We start from the raw sequence: 17,117 nt of genomic DNA, 5'->3' as shown, positions 1-17,117 counted from the left end.
CTGGAACAGGAAACTGGTATTAACAGTAGCATTTGAATGTCCACTTAGTGTAACGCCTGTACTAGACACTTGGGAAGTACAAAACAAACCAAGTGACACCGTCCCTGACCAAAAGAGCGTGGCCTTGTGGACAGAGCACAGGCTTAGGAGTCAGAAGGACCTGGGTTCCAATCCCGGGCTCTGCCACAAGTCTGCTGTGTGACCTTAGGCGAATCAGTTCACTTCTCTGGGATTGAGACTGGGAGCCCCACACGGGACAGGATCCGTGTCCAACTCGATTTGCTTGTATCCACCCCAGCGCTTTGAACTGTGTCTGGCACCTAGTAAGTGCCTAACAAATACCACCATTATTCATTCATTCATTCATTCAATAGTATTTATTGAGCGCCTACTATGTGCAGAGCACTGTACTAAGCGCTTGGAATGTACAGATCGGTAACAGATAGACAGTCCCTGCCCTTTGACGGGCTTAAAGTCTAATCGGGGGAGACGGACGGACAAGAACAATAGCGATAAACAGAATCGAGGGGATGAACAACTCATTAAAACAATAGCAAATAAACAGAATCAAGGCGATGTACACCTCATTAACAAAATAAATAAGTTAATGAAGATATATACAGTTGAGCAGACAAGTACGGTGCTGAGGGGATGGCAAGGGAGAGGGGGAGGAGAAGAGGGAAATGGGGGAAAAGAGGGTTAAGCTGCGGAGAGGTGAAGGGGGGGGCGGGAGAGGGAGAGGAGGAGCTCAGTCTGGGAAGGCCTCTCGGAGGAGGTGAGCTTTATGTAGGGTTTTGAAGAAGGGAAGAGAATCGGTTTGGCGGAGGTGAGGAGGGAGGGCGTTCCGGGACCGCGGGAGGACGCGGCCCGGGGGTCGACGGCGGGACGGGCGAGGACGGGGGACGGCGAGGAGGCGGGCGGCGGAGGAGCGGAGCGTGCGGGGTGGGCGGTGGAAAGAGAGAAGGGAGGAGAGGTAGGTGGGGGCGAGGGGATGGAGAGCCTCGAAGCCTAGAGTGAGAAGTTTTTGTTTTGTGCAGAGGTTGACGATTATTATTTTGGAGAGAGCTGTGGTTCGTGCCGTGGGGAGGGCTTTCGAAGCTGGGGGGAACGGCGTGAGCCAAAGGACGGAGACAGGGAGTCGAGAGTGAGGTGCGGCTAAAAGGGTGGCTTTGGAAGAGGCGAAAACAGAGGTGTGGGGAACGGGGGTGATGAGAGTCGACAGATTAGGGGGCCCGGGGAGGAGGGTCCCGAAATCAAACGTGAGGGGTTTTTGTTGGACGTGAATCGCCGTAAGGGAGCCAGCGGAAGGCTCTGAGGAGAGGGGAGATGTGGGCCAAGTGACGTTTCGGGAAGATGAACCAGGCTGGGGCCCGGGGACACCCGCAAAGAGGAGACTAATGCAGTCATCTAGCCAAGGCGGGACCAGAGATTGTGCCAGGGTGACAGCACTGTGGGTGGAAAGAAAGGGCAGATCCGGGAGAGATTATTCAGGAAAAATCGGCAGGATTCGGCAGTAGGGAATGGGGGAGCTGAATGAGACTAGAGAGAGGAAGACACCAAGCCCGTGGGTTTCTGGGATGTAAGCTCGTCGCAGGCAAGGGAGAGTGTCTACCAACTCCGTACACAAGCGCTTAGCACAGTGCTCTGCATTCAATAAGCACTCAATAAACACGATCGGTCCATGGGGACAACGGTGGTGGTGTCGACTGAGATGGGAACGTCACAGGAAGCAGTGGGGTCGGCAGGAAAGGTGAGGAGTTCTGCTTCCGACGTGTCGAGTTGGAAGCGTCGAGGGGCACGGTTATAATGATGATGGTATCTTGTTAAGCGCTTACTACGTTTCGAGCACTGTTCTAAGCGCTGGGGGAGATACAAGGTGATCAGGTGGTCACACGTGGGGCTCACAGTCTTAATCCCCATTTCACGGATGAGGTAAATGAGGCCCAGAGAAGTGAAGTGACTTGCCCACAGTCACACAGCTGCCAAGTGGCGGCCTCTGACTCCCCAGCCCGTGCTCTTTCCACCGAGCCACGCCGCTTCTCTAGTCATCCAAGCGGGGATGTCCTGAAGCTAGGAAGAAATATGGAAGTGCGGATCGGATGAGGGGGCAGGCCTCGGGGGGAGGGATTTGGGAGCCGTCGTCATAAAGGGGAAGCCGTGTGAGCAGATGAGCTCCCTGAGAGACAGCGTGGGTAGGACGAAAACTTTAGAAGACCCAGAACGGAGCCGAGGGAGACATCCACAGGACAGGCACGAAAGGACAGAGGCGGAGCAGCTGGAGAGGTACGAAGAGAACCAGAAATCATTCTGTCAACGAAACCGCGTCCCGATCCTCTCCCCTCTTCAGAAGCTTCTGGGAGACCCATCTCCTCCAAGAGGCCTTCCCTGACTAAACCCTCATTTCCTATTCCGCCACTCCGTTCTGCGTCACCCTGATTTGCTCCCTTTGGGCATCACCCCCTCAGCCCCACGACACTTATGTACAGATCTGCAATTTGTTTATAATAATGTCCGTCTCCCCCTCTAGACTGTAATCCTACCGCCCACCCCGCACGCTCCGCTCCTCCGCCGCCCACCTCCTCACCGTCCCCCGTTCTCTCCTATCCCACCGATGACCCCCGGGCCACGTCCTCCCGCGGTCTTGGAACGCCCTCCCTCCTCACCTCCGCCAAACTCATTCTCTTCCCCTCTTCAAAGCCCTACTGAGAGCTCACCTCCTCCAAGAGGCCTTCCCAGAATGAGCTTCCCCTTTTCCCTCTGCTCCCTCTGCTGCCCCTCTACCCCCCCTTCACCTCCCCTCAGCTAAGCCCCCTTTTCCCCCGCTTTCCCTCTGCTCCTCCCCCCTCCCTTCCCCTCCCCTCAGCACTGTGCTCGTCCGCTCAACTGTATATATTTTTTATTACCCTATTTATTTTGTTAATGAGACGTACATCCCCTTGATTCTATTTTTTGCTATTGTTTCCGTCTGTCCGTCTCCCCCGATTAGACCCTAAGCCCGTCATTGGGCAGGGACTGTCTCTATCTGTTGCCGATCTGCACATTCCAAGCGCTCAGTACAGTGCTCTGCACATAGTAAGCGTTCAGTAAATACTATTACATTAAATACGAATGAATGTAAATTCGTCGTGGACAGGGAATGGTGTCCGTTAGACTGTTATATCGAACTCTTCCCAGTGCTCGCTACTGTGCTCTGCGCACGGTAAGCGCTCAATAAATACAATTAACTTATAATATCTCAAGGAGTTAGGGAGCGTTCCACGGTGTCAAGAGCAGCAGAGAGAATGGAAGATGGAGTCCAGTCATTTGAACATGGCTCTAAGACAGTCGGTCAATGGAATTTATGTGTGCAGAACACTGTACTGAGCGACTGGGAGAGGACCATAAAACCATCAACACACACGATAAATCCACACGAGCTGACGTGGAGGGAGAGTAGTTTCAGTGGAGGGCAGGGTCGAAGGCTTGAGGGCAGAGGGCCGGGAAGAGAGCTGGGGCAGAGGAAATTTAGGCGGCAAGCGCGAGGACCACGAAGGTGTTTTGGGACAGGAATGGGAGCAGACGGATGGGGTGATTGATGGAGGGGACCGAGGGGTTGAGATGGGGGAAGACGTACTTCTCCTAAAGAATGGGCGGCTCCACAGAGGCGGCACTGTGGGCTTCAGCAGGGGACGATGTGGTTCTGGTTGGGGGCACTGAGGGGGTGGGGATGGGGGGACGGGGGAAAGCCGGCCCAGTCTCCGCTGCTCCCATTTTTTCGGCCGCCACCCGCCGCCTCCGGCCCGGGAACCTGTGGTGTTTCACGCACGCGTCCACACAGGACCGCGGAGGGAGCTGGACGCTCACCACCAGGGTGGAAAACGCCCCGCTTCTTCGGTCCCTGCGAAGCGCAATCCCAACGCCCTTAAATACCTGCCCCTCATTCTGGAATGAGTCTATTTTTACTGTCAGGACTGGGAGCGAGAGGCACGTTCTCTTCCGCGACGCACATCAGAGCAAGAACTGTGAAGCAGCATGGCCTAGTGTATAGAGCCCAGGCCTGGGAGTCAGAAGGACCTGGGTTCTAATCCCGGCTTCACCACTTCTCTGCCGTGTGACCTTGGGCAAGTCGCTTCACTTCTCCGGGCCTCAGTTTCCTCACCTTTAAAATGGGGATTAAGACTGTGAGCTCCAAGTGGGACAGAGACTGTGTCTAACCTGATTGGTCTGTATCTACCCCAGCGTTCAGAACAGTGCTCGACACATAGGGTTTAACAGATACCATCATCACCATTATTTTCTGTTATTATTAATAAGAACTTTCCGTTTCTTGTTTTCATGGTACGTTAAGCACTTACTGCGCGCCCGGTACTGTTCAAAGCACTGGGGTAGATACAAGGTAGTCAGGTTGGACACAGTCCCTGTCCCACGTGGGGCTCACAGTCTTCATCCCCATTTTACAGATGAGGTAACTAGGGCAAACAGAATTGAAGTGACTTATCCAAGGTCACACAGCAGACAAGTGGTGGAACTGGGATTAGAACCCAGGTCACTCCAACTCCCTGGCCTGTGCTCTATCCACTAGGCCACGCCGCTTCTCCACACTGCTTTCTTCTCTTCTGCCTCTCTAAATTGCAAAGTTCCTTGTGGGCCAGGGGTCACATCTGAATCAATAACAATTATGGTATTTGTTAGGCGCTTACTATGTGTCCCACACTGCTCTAAGTGCTGGGGTAGACACGCCTTAGGTCAGATTAACAGGTTCACAGGCTAAGCTGAAGCTACCGAATCCCCATGTTACAGACGTGGGAACTGAGGCACAGAAAACTGAAATGACAAGCAGGGGGCAGAGCCGCGATTAGAACCCAGGTCCTCTGACTCCCAGGCCCGTGCTCTTTCCACTAGGCCACACTGCTTCCTAATCAATAAGATGATGTTTCGCCCTGATGCTGACGGAAGTGTTTTACACAGTAAAAAAAAAAATAAAAAAAAAATTGGTATTTGTTAAGCACTTACTATGTGCAGAGCACTGTTCTAAGCGCTGGGGGAGATACAGGGTAATCAGGTTGTCCCACGTGAGGCTCCCAGTTAATCCCCATTTTACAGATGAGGTAACTGAGGCACAGAGAAGTGAAGTGACTTGGCCACAGTCACACAGCTGACAAGTGGCGGCTGAGGGGGTCGAGGAGGAGTAGGATGGAGTAGTGGTCGCTGGGTTTGGTGGCTGGGTCCCGTTGAGCCCGGGGTCGGAGTCGCCCCGGTGCCGGCCCGAATGGGGGTCTCCAGCCCCACCTGGCTTGGGGGCAAAGACCGAGACCCTCTGCGGGGCAGGTCAGGATGGGGCAAAGCTGGATTTGCCCCCAGATCGGGCAGTAATATAATAACGACGGTGTTTGTTCTAATCCCGGCTCTGCCATTTGTCAGCTGTGTGACTTTGGGCAAGTCACTTAGCTTCTCTGGCCCTCAGTTACCTCATCTGGAAAATGGGAATTAAGACTGTGAGCCCCCGTGGGACAACCTGATCACCTTGGACCGCCCCCCCAGTGCTTAGAACAGTGCTTTGCACATAGTAAGCGCTTGACAAATGCCATCATCATCAAGTGGCAGAGCCGGGAGTCGAACCCATGACCTATGACTCCGAAGCCCAGGCTCTTTCCACTGAGCCACGCTGCTTCTCTTATCGAAGTATCTTATCGCAGTATCTTATCGAAGCAGTAAGTGCTTCGATAAACGTTCTGAAGACTCTTAATATCATGTAATTTACAATCGGTTGGGATTTAGAATCTTTAAGGAGCGCCATTTTAATCCTCTCATAATCGGCCTTTCCACCAGTTCAGGTCCAGGATGACTAACTTTATTCCACAACCATTTTTTTTCTTTACCTTGATCTTTTGTTCTTTTTGAAGTTTTTCGGCTTCCAGCTCCTTATCCGCTGCGGCTTTGCTTTTCTGGGTGTCCAGAATCTGGGCTTCTAATAACTTGGCATTAGACTGAAGTGTTTCGATGCGAGTGAGGAGATCTTCATTGTCAGAGCTCAACTTGTCACACTAGAACGAAATACACATTCAGTGAAGGGAAACCAGGCAATCCGGGTCTCTTAAAATAGGACATTGAAATAGAAGGAAGGGAAAGGGCAATGAGGAGTCATGAATATGGAGGGGGAAAATAAGGTAATAATAAAAATGTTGGTATTTAAGCGCTTCTTATGTGCTGAGCACTGTTCAAAGTGCTGGGGAAGAAACACAGTAATCAGGGGTAGATACACGGTAATCAGGTTGTGCCACGTGAGGCTCAGTCTTAATCCCCATTTTACAGATGAGGGAACTGAGGCACAGAGAAGTTAAGTGACTTGCCCACAGTCACACAGCTGACAAGTGGCAGAGCCGGGAGTCGAACCCATGACCTCTGACTCCCCAGCCTGTGCTCTTTCCTCTGAGCCACGCTGCTTCTATTTTCATATTTTCAGAGAATAACAATGCATGAACTATATACTGTAAATTACCTAATTTATATTACCGTCAATCCCTCTAGTTTGTAAACTTGTTATGGGCAGGAAACACGCCTGCCTATCGACTGTATTTTCCAAGCGCTTAATCCAGTGCTCTGCACACAGTAAGCACTCAGTAAATAGACTGAATAAATGAATAATGACGGTATTTGTTAAGCTCTTACTATGTGCCAAGTACTGTTCTAAGTGCTAGGGTAGGTGCAAGGTGATCAGGTTGTCCCATGTGGTATTTGTTAAGCGCTTACTATGTGCAGAGCACTGTTCTAAGCGCCGGGGTAGATACAGGGTCATCAGGTTGTCCCACGTGAGGCTCACAGTTAATCCCCATTTTACAGATGAGGGAACTGAGGGACAGAGAAGTTAAGCGACTTGCCTCACAGTCTTTATTCCCATTTTCCAGATGAGGCAAGTTAAGTGACTTGCCCAAAGTCACACAGCTGATAAGTGGTGGAGCCGGGATTAGAACCCATGACCTCTGACTCCCAAGCCCTTGCTCTTTCCACTAAGCCACGCTGCTTCTCATTCTGTACTCTCCCAAGCCCTTAACACATAGTAAGAATTCAATAAATGTCACTGATTGACTGGTTTTTCTACTAAAACCTTCAGTCCATGTTTCCCCGCTCCACAAGAACCTCCAATGGTTGCCCAACCACCCACGCATCAGACGGAAACTCCTTACCAACGGCTTTAAGGCATTTAATCACCTTGTCCCCTCCGACTTTACCTCGCCGCTTTCTTGCTACAACCCGGCCCACACACCTCGCTCCTCGAACGCCGACCTAGTCCCGTACCTCCGCCTCGATCATCTCACTGCTGACGTCTCACACGCATCCCGCCTCTGGCCTGGAATGCCCATCTTCATCTCCAACAGACGATCGCCCTCCCCATCTTTAAAGCCTTATTAAAGACACATCTCCTCCTCCAGGAGGCCTTCCCCGACTAGGCCCTCATTTCCTCTTCTCCCACTTCCTCCCACGCTCACTTGGATCCGCACCCTTTTTTAACCCCTCCCTCGGCCCCACGGCACTTACATACGTAACTGTAATCTATGATTTTTATATTCACGTCTGTCTCCCCCTCTAGACTGTAAGCTCGTTGTGGGCAGGGAACGTGTCTACCAGTTCTGATATACCGTACTCTCCCAAATGCTTAGTACAGTCTTCGGCACGCCGTTAGGGCTCAATAAATATGATTGATTGATATAGCATGGGAATATACACATATCTCAGTAGTAAAAATAGCAGTTGTTATTTACACTCTTTTATTATTTCTTTTAGGCAATAAAGAGTCCCTTTCTACCTGCCACCTGGAGCTGTGAATGGGCCTGCTGTTTTTGGTGCAGTGTGTTATCTCTTCAGGTTGTGTGGGGGTGGGAGAGGCGGAGAGAAGAGGGGAAAGGTGAGTGGCCTGCGGGTGGGAGAGGCAGAGGGAAGAAGGCAAAGGTGAGTGGTCTGGGGGGGGGGGGAGAGGCGGGAAGAAGAGGGGAAAGGTGAATGGTCTGAGGGGAAAAGGGAAAAAGTGACTGGTCTGAGGGGTGGGAGAGGCCGAGGGAAGGGGGCAAAGGTGAGTGAGAAGAGAGGAAAGGTGTGAGTGGTCTGGGGGTGAGAGAGGCAGAAAGAAGGGGGAAAGGTGAGTGGTTTGAGGGGAAAAGAGGGGAAAGGTGAATGCCCTGGGGGTGGGAGAGGCTGAGGGAAGAGGGCAAAGGTGAGCGGTCTGGGGGGTGAGAGAGGCGGGAAGAAGAGGGGAAAGGAGAGTGGTCTGGGGGGGAAAGAGGGGAAAGGTGACTGGTCTGGGGGTGGGAGAGGCCAAAGGAAGAGAGGAAAGGTGTGAGTGGTCTGGGGGTGAGAGAGAGGCAGAAAGAGGAGGGAAAAGGTGAGTGGTCTGGGGGTGAGAGAGGTGGAAAGAAGAGGGCAAAGCTGAGTGGTCTGAGGGTGAGAGAGGCGGAAAGAAGAGGGCAAAGGTGAAGGGTCTGGGGGGTGGGAGAGGCCGAGGGAAGAGGGCAAAGGTGAGGGGAACACTGAATGATGGCAATAAGTAGGAAAGGAGAAAACTGGGAGTTTTCCAATTCTGCCAGACTTCTCTCCCTATCACATTCAAATCCACAGTCACATTGTCCAGGCTACTTTTTGATGAGCTGTTGATGCTGCACAGCAGCTTGGCCTAGTGAATCGAGCACGGGCCTGGGAGTCAGAAGGGTCTGGGATCTATCCCTGGCCCCGCCACCTGTCTGCTGTGTGACCTGGGGTAAGTCGCTTGACTTCTCTGGGCTTCAGTTACCTCATCTGCAAAATGGGGATTAAGACTGTGAGCCCCACGTGAGACAGCCTGACTTCCTTGTATCTATTCCAGAGCTGAGAAGAGTGCTTGGCCCATAGTAATCGCTTAACAAATACCACAAGTAGGATAATAATAAGGCAATGGAATGTCCGATGAAGCTCAGCAAATACCACTGATCGATCGAAATGGTTGTGGGCGCGTACGTCGCTTGGCTCGAGGTGTGTATATTATAACACGAGTTTTCCTTTCTAGGGAAGGGAGGGAGAGGGTGTCTGAGAACGTAACTGTCGTGCTACAGGAGAATCGACTGTAAAAAGTACGATCCCAACCTCGAGTTCTACAGTCCTCCGGGTGCAGGGCACTGTACGGACCGGTTCGGAGAGTACCACAGAATTAGCTGACATGATGCCTGCCCTCGAGGAGCTTAAACACCACAGTTTTGGAAAGAAGGACGTCCTCCCTCTAACGAAGCTGAAGAGCTGACAGAATGATTCAAGTTTGGGGAAATACACTCACTTAAACACTCACCTGAAGACCCGACGTCCTTAACTGCTTTGTAAGGTCTTCTATTTGACGCTCAAAATCAGTGGAACGTTCTTTTTCCACATCCAACTGCTGCGCTTGTTTGTCGTATTCTAACAAAAGATTCTTTAATAAGAGACAAAACAGTTTAACTCCGATGGGTTTCGGTAGACTTAACTAATGTCTGTTTGATTCTATCGAGCAATCCTTACCAGCTTCAGTATTAAATATCTACTGGCCAACAGACGTGAGAAATTAAGCACTGAAATAATAATAATAATTACGGTATTTGATAAGGGCTTACTATATGCCGGGCACTGTATTATTATGGTATTTGTCAAGTGCCTACTGTGTGTCAGACACTGTACTAAGCACCAGGTGGATACAAGCAAATCGCGTTGGACACAGTCCCTTTTCCCACGTGGGGCTCTCAGTCTCAATCTTCATTTTACAGATGAAGTAACTGAGGCACAGAGAAGTGAAGTGACTAGCCCAGGGTCATATAGCAGACGAGTGACGGAGCCAGGATTAGAAGCCACGACCTCTGACTTCCAAGCCCAGCCTCCTTCCACTAAACCACGCTGCTTAACAAATACCATTAAAAAACCCCAACGACGACGACAAACTACTGCAAAACCCAGATTGTTGAGAGAAACGCAGGCAGGCATAACGCCCCCTCCACCCCCGTGTAAGACTCTCGGCGTCTCACTCCAAAGTGGGGAGAGGCAGGTACGTTATTCTGAAGGCGGCCGACAATTTTACCTTATAGCCTTCTGCTCCTTGGACGAGATCCCTCATGGAAGCGGACAACTGCTCCTTCTCCAACTGGATCGATTCAAGTTCTACTCTCAGACCCTGAGCCTGTTTTACACAAAAGGCATTCCTGATTTGCTCAGCAAGGTTTCGAGTCCCACCGGTGATTTTTGGAAAGCAGCGTCAGTCACCTTACCTCTTTTCTACTGGCCTCCAGTTCTTTCCTCGCCTTCACGGCAACAACCTTGATCTTATTTAACTTCTCGTCCTTCTCTTTGGATTCCTTCTCTAAGGTAACTGAAAACAGAAATGACAGGCTCCTGTATAACCTGCATTTGAAACCCCTCGGCTGAAATGAAGTAGACGGTCAATTCTGGGCAAAAAAAATGGAAAGATATCCACGCTCCAGTCTGAGTTGATTTGGGAACCTGAATTTTTCCAATCTGATGCACACCGGCCAGAGTTACGTGGCACTCCAAGTCTTTGAAAAACTCAAAACCTCATAGTTCCCAAGTTTTGTCAGGAAAGTACAATGATTGGGCCTAGTTTTAACCGTCAAATATCCCAATAACCCACTGCCTTGATGATGTCTACCGAGGGGAGTCTGGGAAAGGTGGGAGAGACTTCTCTCCTCCTCCCTCGATCGACGAATCCCGCCACTTATTCTTGTCTAGTCACCCTCTTCCTTTTAACTCCAGATCCCGTTCCCTTCGGAAACAGTCTTCCCACTCATCGACTGACTTGCTGGAGGCAGCTGAGCGCAAACGCTTCCTCTCCGAAAGATCGGAAGCACGATTCTGCCGCCTCTCCGGATCCGAATGAATTTAAGATGATGCATTACGACAGTAACCATATCTCGCTCTTGTTTTAAACAAGTGACCTCCAAAATGACCAGACCCCCAAAGTTTGGTGGTTGTTTTTTTCCAGGCTCCCTCTCCACCCTTCACAAAGAGTCAAACATGAAGTCAGCATTGCGTATTCTTCATTACTATTTTGGGGGGTAAATTACAAAGCTGGTGAGCCCAAAGAAATGCAGCAGGGTTAACAGATGAATACTCCTATTTGCTAATTGTCTCATCGCTGTAACTTAAATTTTCTCCACTAACAATTTTTTCTTTCTTTGGACCACTCATCTATACAATCATTATTTTTAAAAAAAAAAATCAAACAAGACTTAGAAGTCCAGAAAACAGTTGCTATAAAAGAATGTTGCCTCTGAATTACTAGCAACACCACACAACAGCTAAATATCAGCTGACGGAGTATTTTAGAAGTATCTTAAATCCTTCCAGCTACATTTGGCTAATTTTCTCTGCAAAAGCCCACTGATTGCTCAGAGAGTTGCCATTCCAACCTGCCGTAGTATAGAAATAAAGTTCCCGGTGCCCTGCTCAAACTCTAGCTTTCAATTTTATTCCAAAGTTCCGGGCCTTCTAATCGCATCCAACTCCCGGTTCCGCCACTTCATTCATTCAATTGTATTTATTGAGCGCTTACTGTATGCAAAGCACTATACTACGTGCTTGGGAGAGTGCAATATAACAACACATTCCTGTCCACGAGCTCACAGTCTGCTGTGTGACCTTAGGTAAGTCCCTTCATTTCTTTGTGCCTCAGTTCCCTCATCTGTAAAAACGGGGATGAAGACTGTGAGCCCCACGTGGGACAGGGACCGAGTCCAACCTGATTACCTTATATCCACCCCAGCGCTTCAGAAGAATGCCGGGCACACATAAGTGCTTAACAAGCATCATTAAAAAAAAAAGGCCATGGAAGATTCTGCAATGAAAATGCTGCCTTTAATGGCTCCTGATTCTCTCTTAAGGGCCGCTTTACTACTTGGCTTGGCGACCGGGTCCCCGGGCCCTCAGAGGGGTCAGAAACCTGTGCAGCCCCGTGGCACTGGAGATCCAGAAAGAGAACCCCCACCCTGACAGGCCTCCCGGAAATCCTGCGGCCAAAAGCAACCCCGAGGAGCCTGTCGATACCCTCCACAACCCTTCTGGTAGAAGGACGCTAAAGCCCCTAGAGTCGGTCAGAAATTAAGCGACGACTCAGTCTTTAAAAATCTAATTTCAACATCTAATGCAATTCACCGTATCTTCCGTTTTCGCAGGCTGGCATGGTATAACGATGCGCCCCTCCAGAATTGAGGTGTGCGGGGAGGGAATCGGATCTCTCAAAAACTTCTAAGACCACACGCAAGGCCATTTCTGGATCTGATCAATGCTCCACCCGGCCCGTGGTTATGCCCGACTGTGGCCTAACTCTTTTTTTCCGCATGGAACAAGAGTTTCTGATCATTAGCTTCAAGCCCACTTCCTCCACCCACTCATCAGCAGTTTGCTTCTTCCTTATCCCCAGATGCTCCTCTGTTCTCTGTTCCGTTCGGCTCTCTGTTCCTCTCACACGAACCGTCTCACTCTCCCTCCCTTTCTCCTCTCCCGCTTCTAGGCCCATGCTCTTCCTTTCCCCGCCCAGGAGCTCCCTCTCTCTAGTCAAATCCACCACACTACAACTATTCCCCTTTTCAAATTTCATGAAAATTCATGAATTTCATGAAATCCTACCTGCTCCGGGAGGCATTCCTTGACTAATTTCCTTCTGCCCAGCTCATAATGATAATTATGGTACTTAATAAGCACTTACTATGTGCCAAGCACTATTCTAAGCCCCAGGGTAGATACAAGTTAATTATTCTTCCAACTACCAGCTCACAGCACTCGACTATTTGGCCAGTTTTTTATTCACCTCTCCATCTTCCCGATCCCTTGTTTCAACCAGTAGTATTTTCGTCCTCCAAACCAAATGAGGTCTTCCCCTTTAGACTGTAAGCCCTTAAGGGTAGGAAACTTGACTTCTACTTCTATGGCACGTAGGTAAAAGTCCAGTGCTCCTCAGAGAGTAAACTGCTCCATAAATGTAAGCTCCCTGCGGGCAGGGACCGTGCCTGCTAATTCTGTTGTATTGTACTCTCCCAAGTGCTTTCTTAGCACAGTGCTCTGCACATTATAAGCCCTCAATAAATACAACTGATCTATTAGTATAATTGTGCTATTTTTAAGCGCTTATTAGGTGCCAGGCACTGTACCGACCGCTGGGTAGATACGAGACCTGGTCCCTATCCCACATAGGGTTTCAATTTCTGTTTTACAGATTCGGTAACACAGAAGCAAAGTGACTTGCCCAAAGTCACACAGCAGACAGAGGGCAGAAAAGGGATTAGAACCCAGGTCCTTCGGATTCCCGGGGCCATACGCTAACCACTAGGCCACGCTGCTTCTTCGTGCACTGCACCCGCTAAGCGCTCAAAAACTACCACTGCTTGACAGAAGGACGCCTCATCTAACAGACTTCACTCTTCCTCTCTCAACCATATTGGTCCTTCCACTGGCTAAGATTCATTCACTCGTTCAATAGTATTTACTGAGCGCTTACTATGTGCAGAGCACTGTACTAAGCTCTTGGAATGTAGAAATCGGTAACAGATAGAGACAGTCCCTGCCCTGTGACGGGCTTACGGTCTAATCGGGGGAGAGATTTACTCATTCATTCATTGAACAGTATTTATTGAGCGCTTACTATGTGCGGAGCACTGTACTAAGCGCTTGGAATGGACACGAAGGGGTGACCTGGGGTCGTCCCTAGCCATGTCCCAGAGAAACCGGTGGGGAAGCAGAAAGGTGTGTCTCCCACCCCCAGCCATCACTACCCAAACGGGGCCCAGCTGGGGATGGCATCGGGAAGCGCGCGCGGCCATGCCGCGATGCCGGGTCGTGCCCGTGCGCAGTCGAGGCGAGAGGACGTAGTTTCCTCCCCGTTCCCAACGCCCCCGACGCTGATCCACGGCCGGCAGAGTTGGCCTCTTGGACATTTTCACAGGGGGATCGGTCCCTTCCGCCCTCAACCTGACGGGTTCTCCGCTTCCTCCGAACCCACCTGCCGGCATTCACGCTGTCGACTCGCTTTCGGCAGGACAACGGACGCCCGCTGGTTGCCGATGAAAACCATCTGTGTGACTTTAGGGACTGGCGGGACCAGAAGGAGCCAATAACTCAACAGTAGAGAGGTCACGCGACAAAATTAAAAATACAAATCAATCCTTGGGGTGCTAACCATGGAGGTGGTCATCCGATTCATTCAGTCAATTGCATTTACTGAGCGCTATGTGCAGAGCACTGTAGTAAGCGCTTGGAAGACACAATTCGGCGACAGACAGGGACAGTCCCTGCCCAATGATGGGGGAGACCATCACATTTCAGTAGGGAGTGAATTAGTCGACTTTATGTTAGGGAGAAGCAGCATGGCCTAGACGTGGAGCACGGGCCTGGGAGTCAGGAGGATCTGGCTTCTAATCCCGGCTCTGTCGCTCGTCCGCCGGGTGACCTTGGGCAGGTCACTTACCTTCTCTGTGCCTCGGTTACCTCGCCCGTAAAATGGGGATGAAGACCATGAGCCCCATGTGGGGCAGGGACTGTGTCCAACTGCATCTGGGACCTACCCCAGCGCTCGGAGTAATGACCGACACACAGTAAGCGCTTAACAAATGACACCATCGTCATTATCGCCATCCCGCATTCATGTTCGGGCTAATTAAGAATCGCTATCTTAGCGTTTATGGACTTGTCTGGCTACTTTCCTTCGGTTGTTGCTACACCATTACTGGGAAGACGTCTGACTAAATGAGGAGGAAAAGACTAAGTCTGTTTTCCGGAGGCAGAAAAAGGCACCCGCTGGAGTGGGGCTAGGAGGAAAGTTCTGGGCGCGTGGGTTTAACTGCTAAAGGCAGGGGCTTTCTCACTCGTTAACAAGTTCCACTCATCATAATAATAATAATGTTGGTATTTGTTAAGCCCTTACTATGCGCAGAGCACCGTTCTAAGCGCTGGGGCAGATACAGGGTGATCAGGTCGTCCCACGTGAGGCTCACGGTTACTCCCCATGTTACAGATGAGGTCACTGAGGCACAGAGAAGTGAAGTGACTTGCCCACAGTCACACAGCTGACAAGTGGCAGAGCTGGGACCGACTGGGCTCTTACAGCGTGCATTCATTCAATCGTAATTGTCGAGCGCTTACCGTGTGCGGAGCACTGTACTAAGGACATGGGAGAATACGATACAACGGTATTGGTCGATGGCATCCCTGCCCACAACGAGCTTACAGTCTCCACGAGGAGCCAACTACTCTGATGTCATATGTCACCCGTGCCTTCTTCTTCCAAATAAAGGTGGCATGATTGGCCAAGTGTTGTCTTTATATTTTTTAATTTAATGGTATTTGTTAAGTACCTACCATATTCCAGGCCTTGCACTAAAGTACTGTGACCTGGGTCAAGCCGCTCCACTTCTCTGTGCCTCAGTTACCTCATCTATAAAATGGGGATTAGGAAGGTGAACCCCACGTGGGACAACCTGATCACCGTGTATCTACCCTAGCGCTTAGAACAGTGCTTGGCACAGAGTAAGCGATTAACCAGTGTTATTATTATATTATTACTGAGCACTGGGATACAGGTTTATCAGACTGAACACAGCCCCTGTCCCTCATGGAGCTCACAGTCTTAATCCCCATTTTACAGATCAGGTAACTGAGGCACAGAGGAGTGAAGTGACTTACCCAACATCACACAGCAGACAAGCGGAGGAGTCGGAATGAGAACCCAGGGCCTTCCGATTCCCAGGCTCTATCCACTAGGGCTTTCTCTTTCCCCATCTTTTTTTCTCTCTCTCCCTCTCTCTTTCCCTCTCTTCCCTCCGGCCTCGATGCATTTTTTTGTTCACTCAAGTTCTCGATTACTCGAACACCGCAATAAAAATGAGGACAAGCCAAAGGTATTCAGCTGGAAGATTTAGAGGCTGAAGACGTCAGCCTTAAGTCTGATTTCCTGGCTTTTATTTTTATCTCAGTCTTCACTGGGTTTCCATGGTACTGGGTCCCTCCGCTAAATCTACATTTCACGCCCACTGACTAGAGGAGAGTTACCGCCCTACCGCATGAGGAAGTTCGTTCGGCTTTACAACTGCACAGGAGAGTGTGAAAAGCACGTCGGTGGGAGGTGGTTAATAAACGTGCACACAGAGTCCTGAAGCTACTTAACTATTTTACTTTCCTTCCACAGGAAGGAACAGGGAGTCAAAAATACTAATTGCCACATTTATTAAGAGCTTCCTGTGTGCCAAGGTACTGTGCTAAGCGCTGAGGTAGAAACAAGATAATCGGGTTCCCACAGGGGGCTTCTTAATAACAATAATAATAATAATAATAATATAGTATTTCCTAGGAGCTTTCTGTGTTCCAAGCACTGTACTGAACACTGGACTAGATACAAGATCATCAGGTTGGCCACAGTCCCCATCTATAAAGGGCTCAAAGTCTTGATCCCCATTTTACAGCTGAGATAACTGAGGCACAGAGAAGCGAAGTGACTTGTCTACCCGCCTTCTAGACTGTGAGCCCGTTGTTGGGTAGGGATTGTCTCTATTCGTGGCAGAATTGTACTTTCCAAGCACTTAGTACAGTGCTCTGCACACAGTAAGCGCTCAAAAAATACAACTGAATGAAAGGAGGAATGATCACGCAGTAGGTAAGGGGTGGAATCAGGATTAGAACCCAGGTCCTGCACAGAATTAGTAATACCGACGCTAAATGAGGCCTGGGAGAGACCGAAGAGTTCCTTTTTATATCTTTCCACCTCGTCGAAAAGAAAGATAAAACTGTTCAGCTGTTCTCAGACAGACACAGTAAGCGCTCAATACATACAACTGAATGAATGAATGAATGGTCACACAGCAGGGAAGGGGTGGAGGCAGGATCAGAACCCAGGTCCTTTGACAGAATTAGTAGAGACGACGTTAAATGAGGCCTGGGAGAGATCGAAGGTTACCGTTCTACATCCTTCCACCTCATCTAAAAGAAAGTTAAAACTGTTCACCTGTTCTCAAACAGACACAGTAAGCACTCAATACATACATCTGAATGAACGAATGGTCACGCAGCAGGGAAGGGGTCGAGCCAGAATTAGAACCCAGGCCCTTTGACAGAATTAGTAATACCAACGTTAAATGAGGGCCGAGAGAGCC

The 17,117-nt window shown here is 50.0% G+C and overlaps 1 protein-coding gene across 4 annotated transcripts in view; it reads right to left on the bottom strand.

Annotated features, from left to right (window-relative positions):
• Positions 1 to 17,117, bottom strand: part of GCC2 (GRIP and coiled-coil domain containing 2) — an 85,971-nt gene that overhangs the window by 32,115 nt on the left and 36,739 nt on the right. For 3 of the 4 annotated variants that reach the window (XM_029051022.1, XM_029051039.1, XM_039911206.1), the window contains exons 8-11: positions 10,233 to 10,333; positions 10,046 to 10,144; positions 9,290 to 9,409; positions 5,859 to 6,023 (exon numbers count right to left, since the gene is read on the bottom strand). In XM_029051022.1, coding sequence (XP_028906855.1) covers positions 5,859 to 6,023; positions 9,290 to 9,409; positions 10,046 to 10,144; positions 10,233 to 10,333 — 485 coding nt within the window. The remainder of the gene's footprint in view (positions 1 to 5,858; positions 6,024 to 9,289; positions 9,410 to 10,045; positions 10,145 to 10,232; positions 10,334 to 17,117) is intronic. The other variant, XM_029051030.1, reaches the window with a different exon arrangement.

This window comes from Ornithorhynchus anatinus, chromosome 2 (assembly GCF_004115215.2).
Source record: "Ornithorhynchus anatinus isolate Pmale09 chromosome 2, mOrnAna1.pri.v4, whole genome shotgun sequence".
Taxonomy (NCBI): Eukaryota; Metazoa; Chordata; class Mammalia; order Monotremata; family Ornithorhynchidae; genus Ornithorhynchus; species Ornithorhynchus anatinus.
The sequence above is the reverse complement of the archived record's forward strand: the minus strand, read 5'-3'. Positions and strand labels throughout refer to the sequence as shown.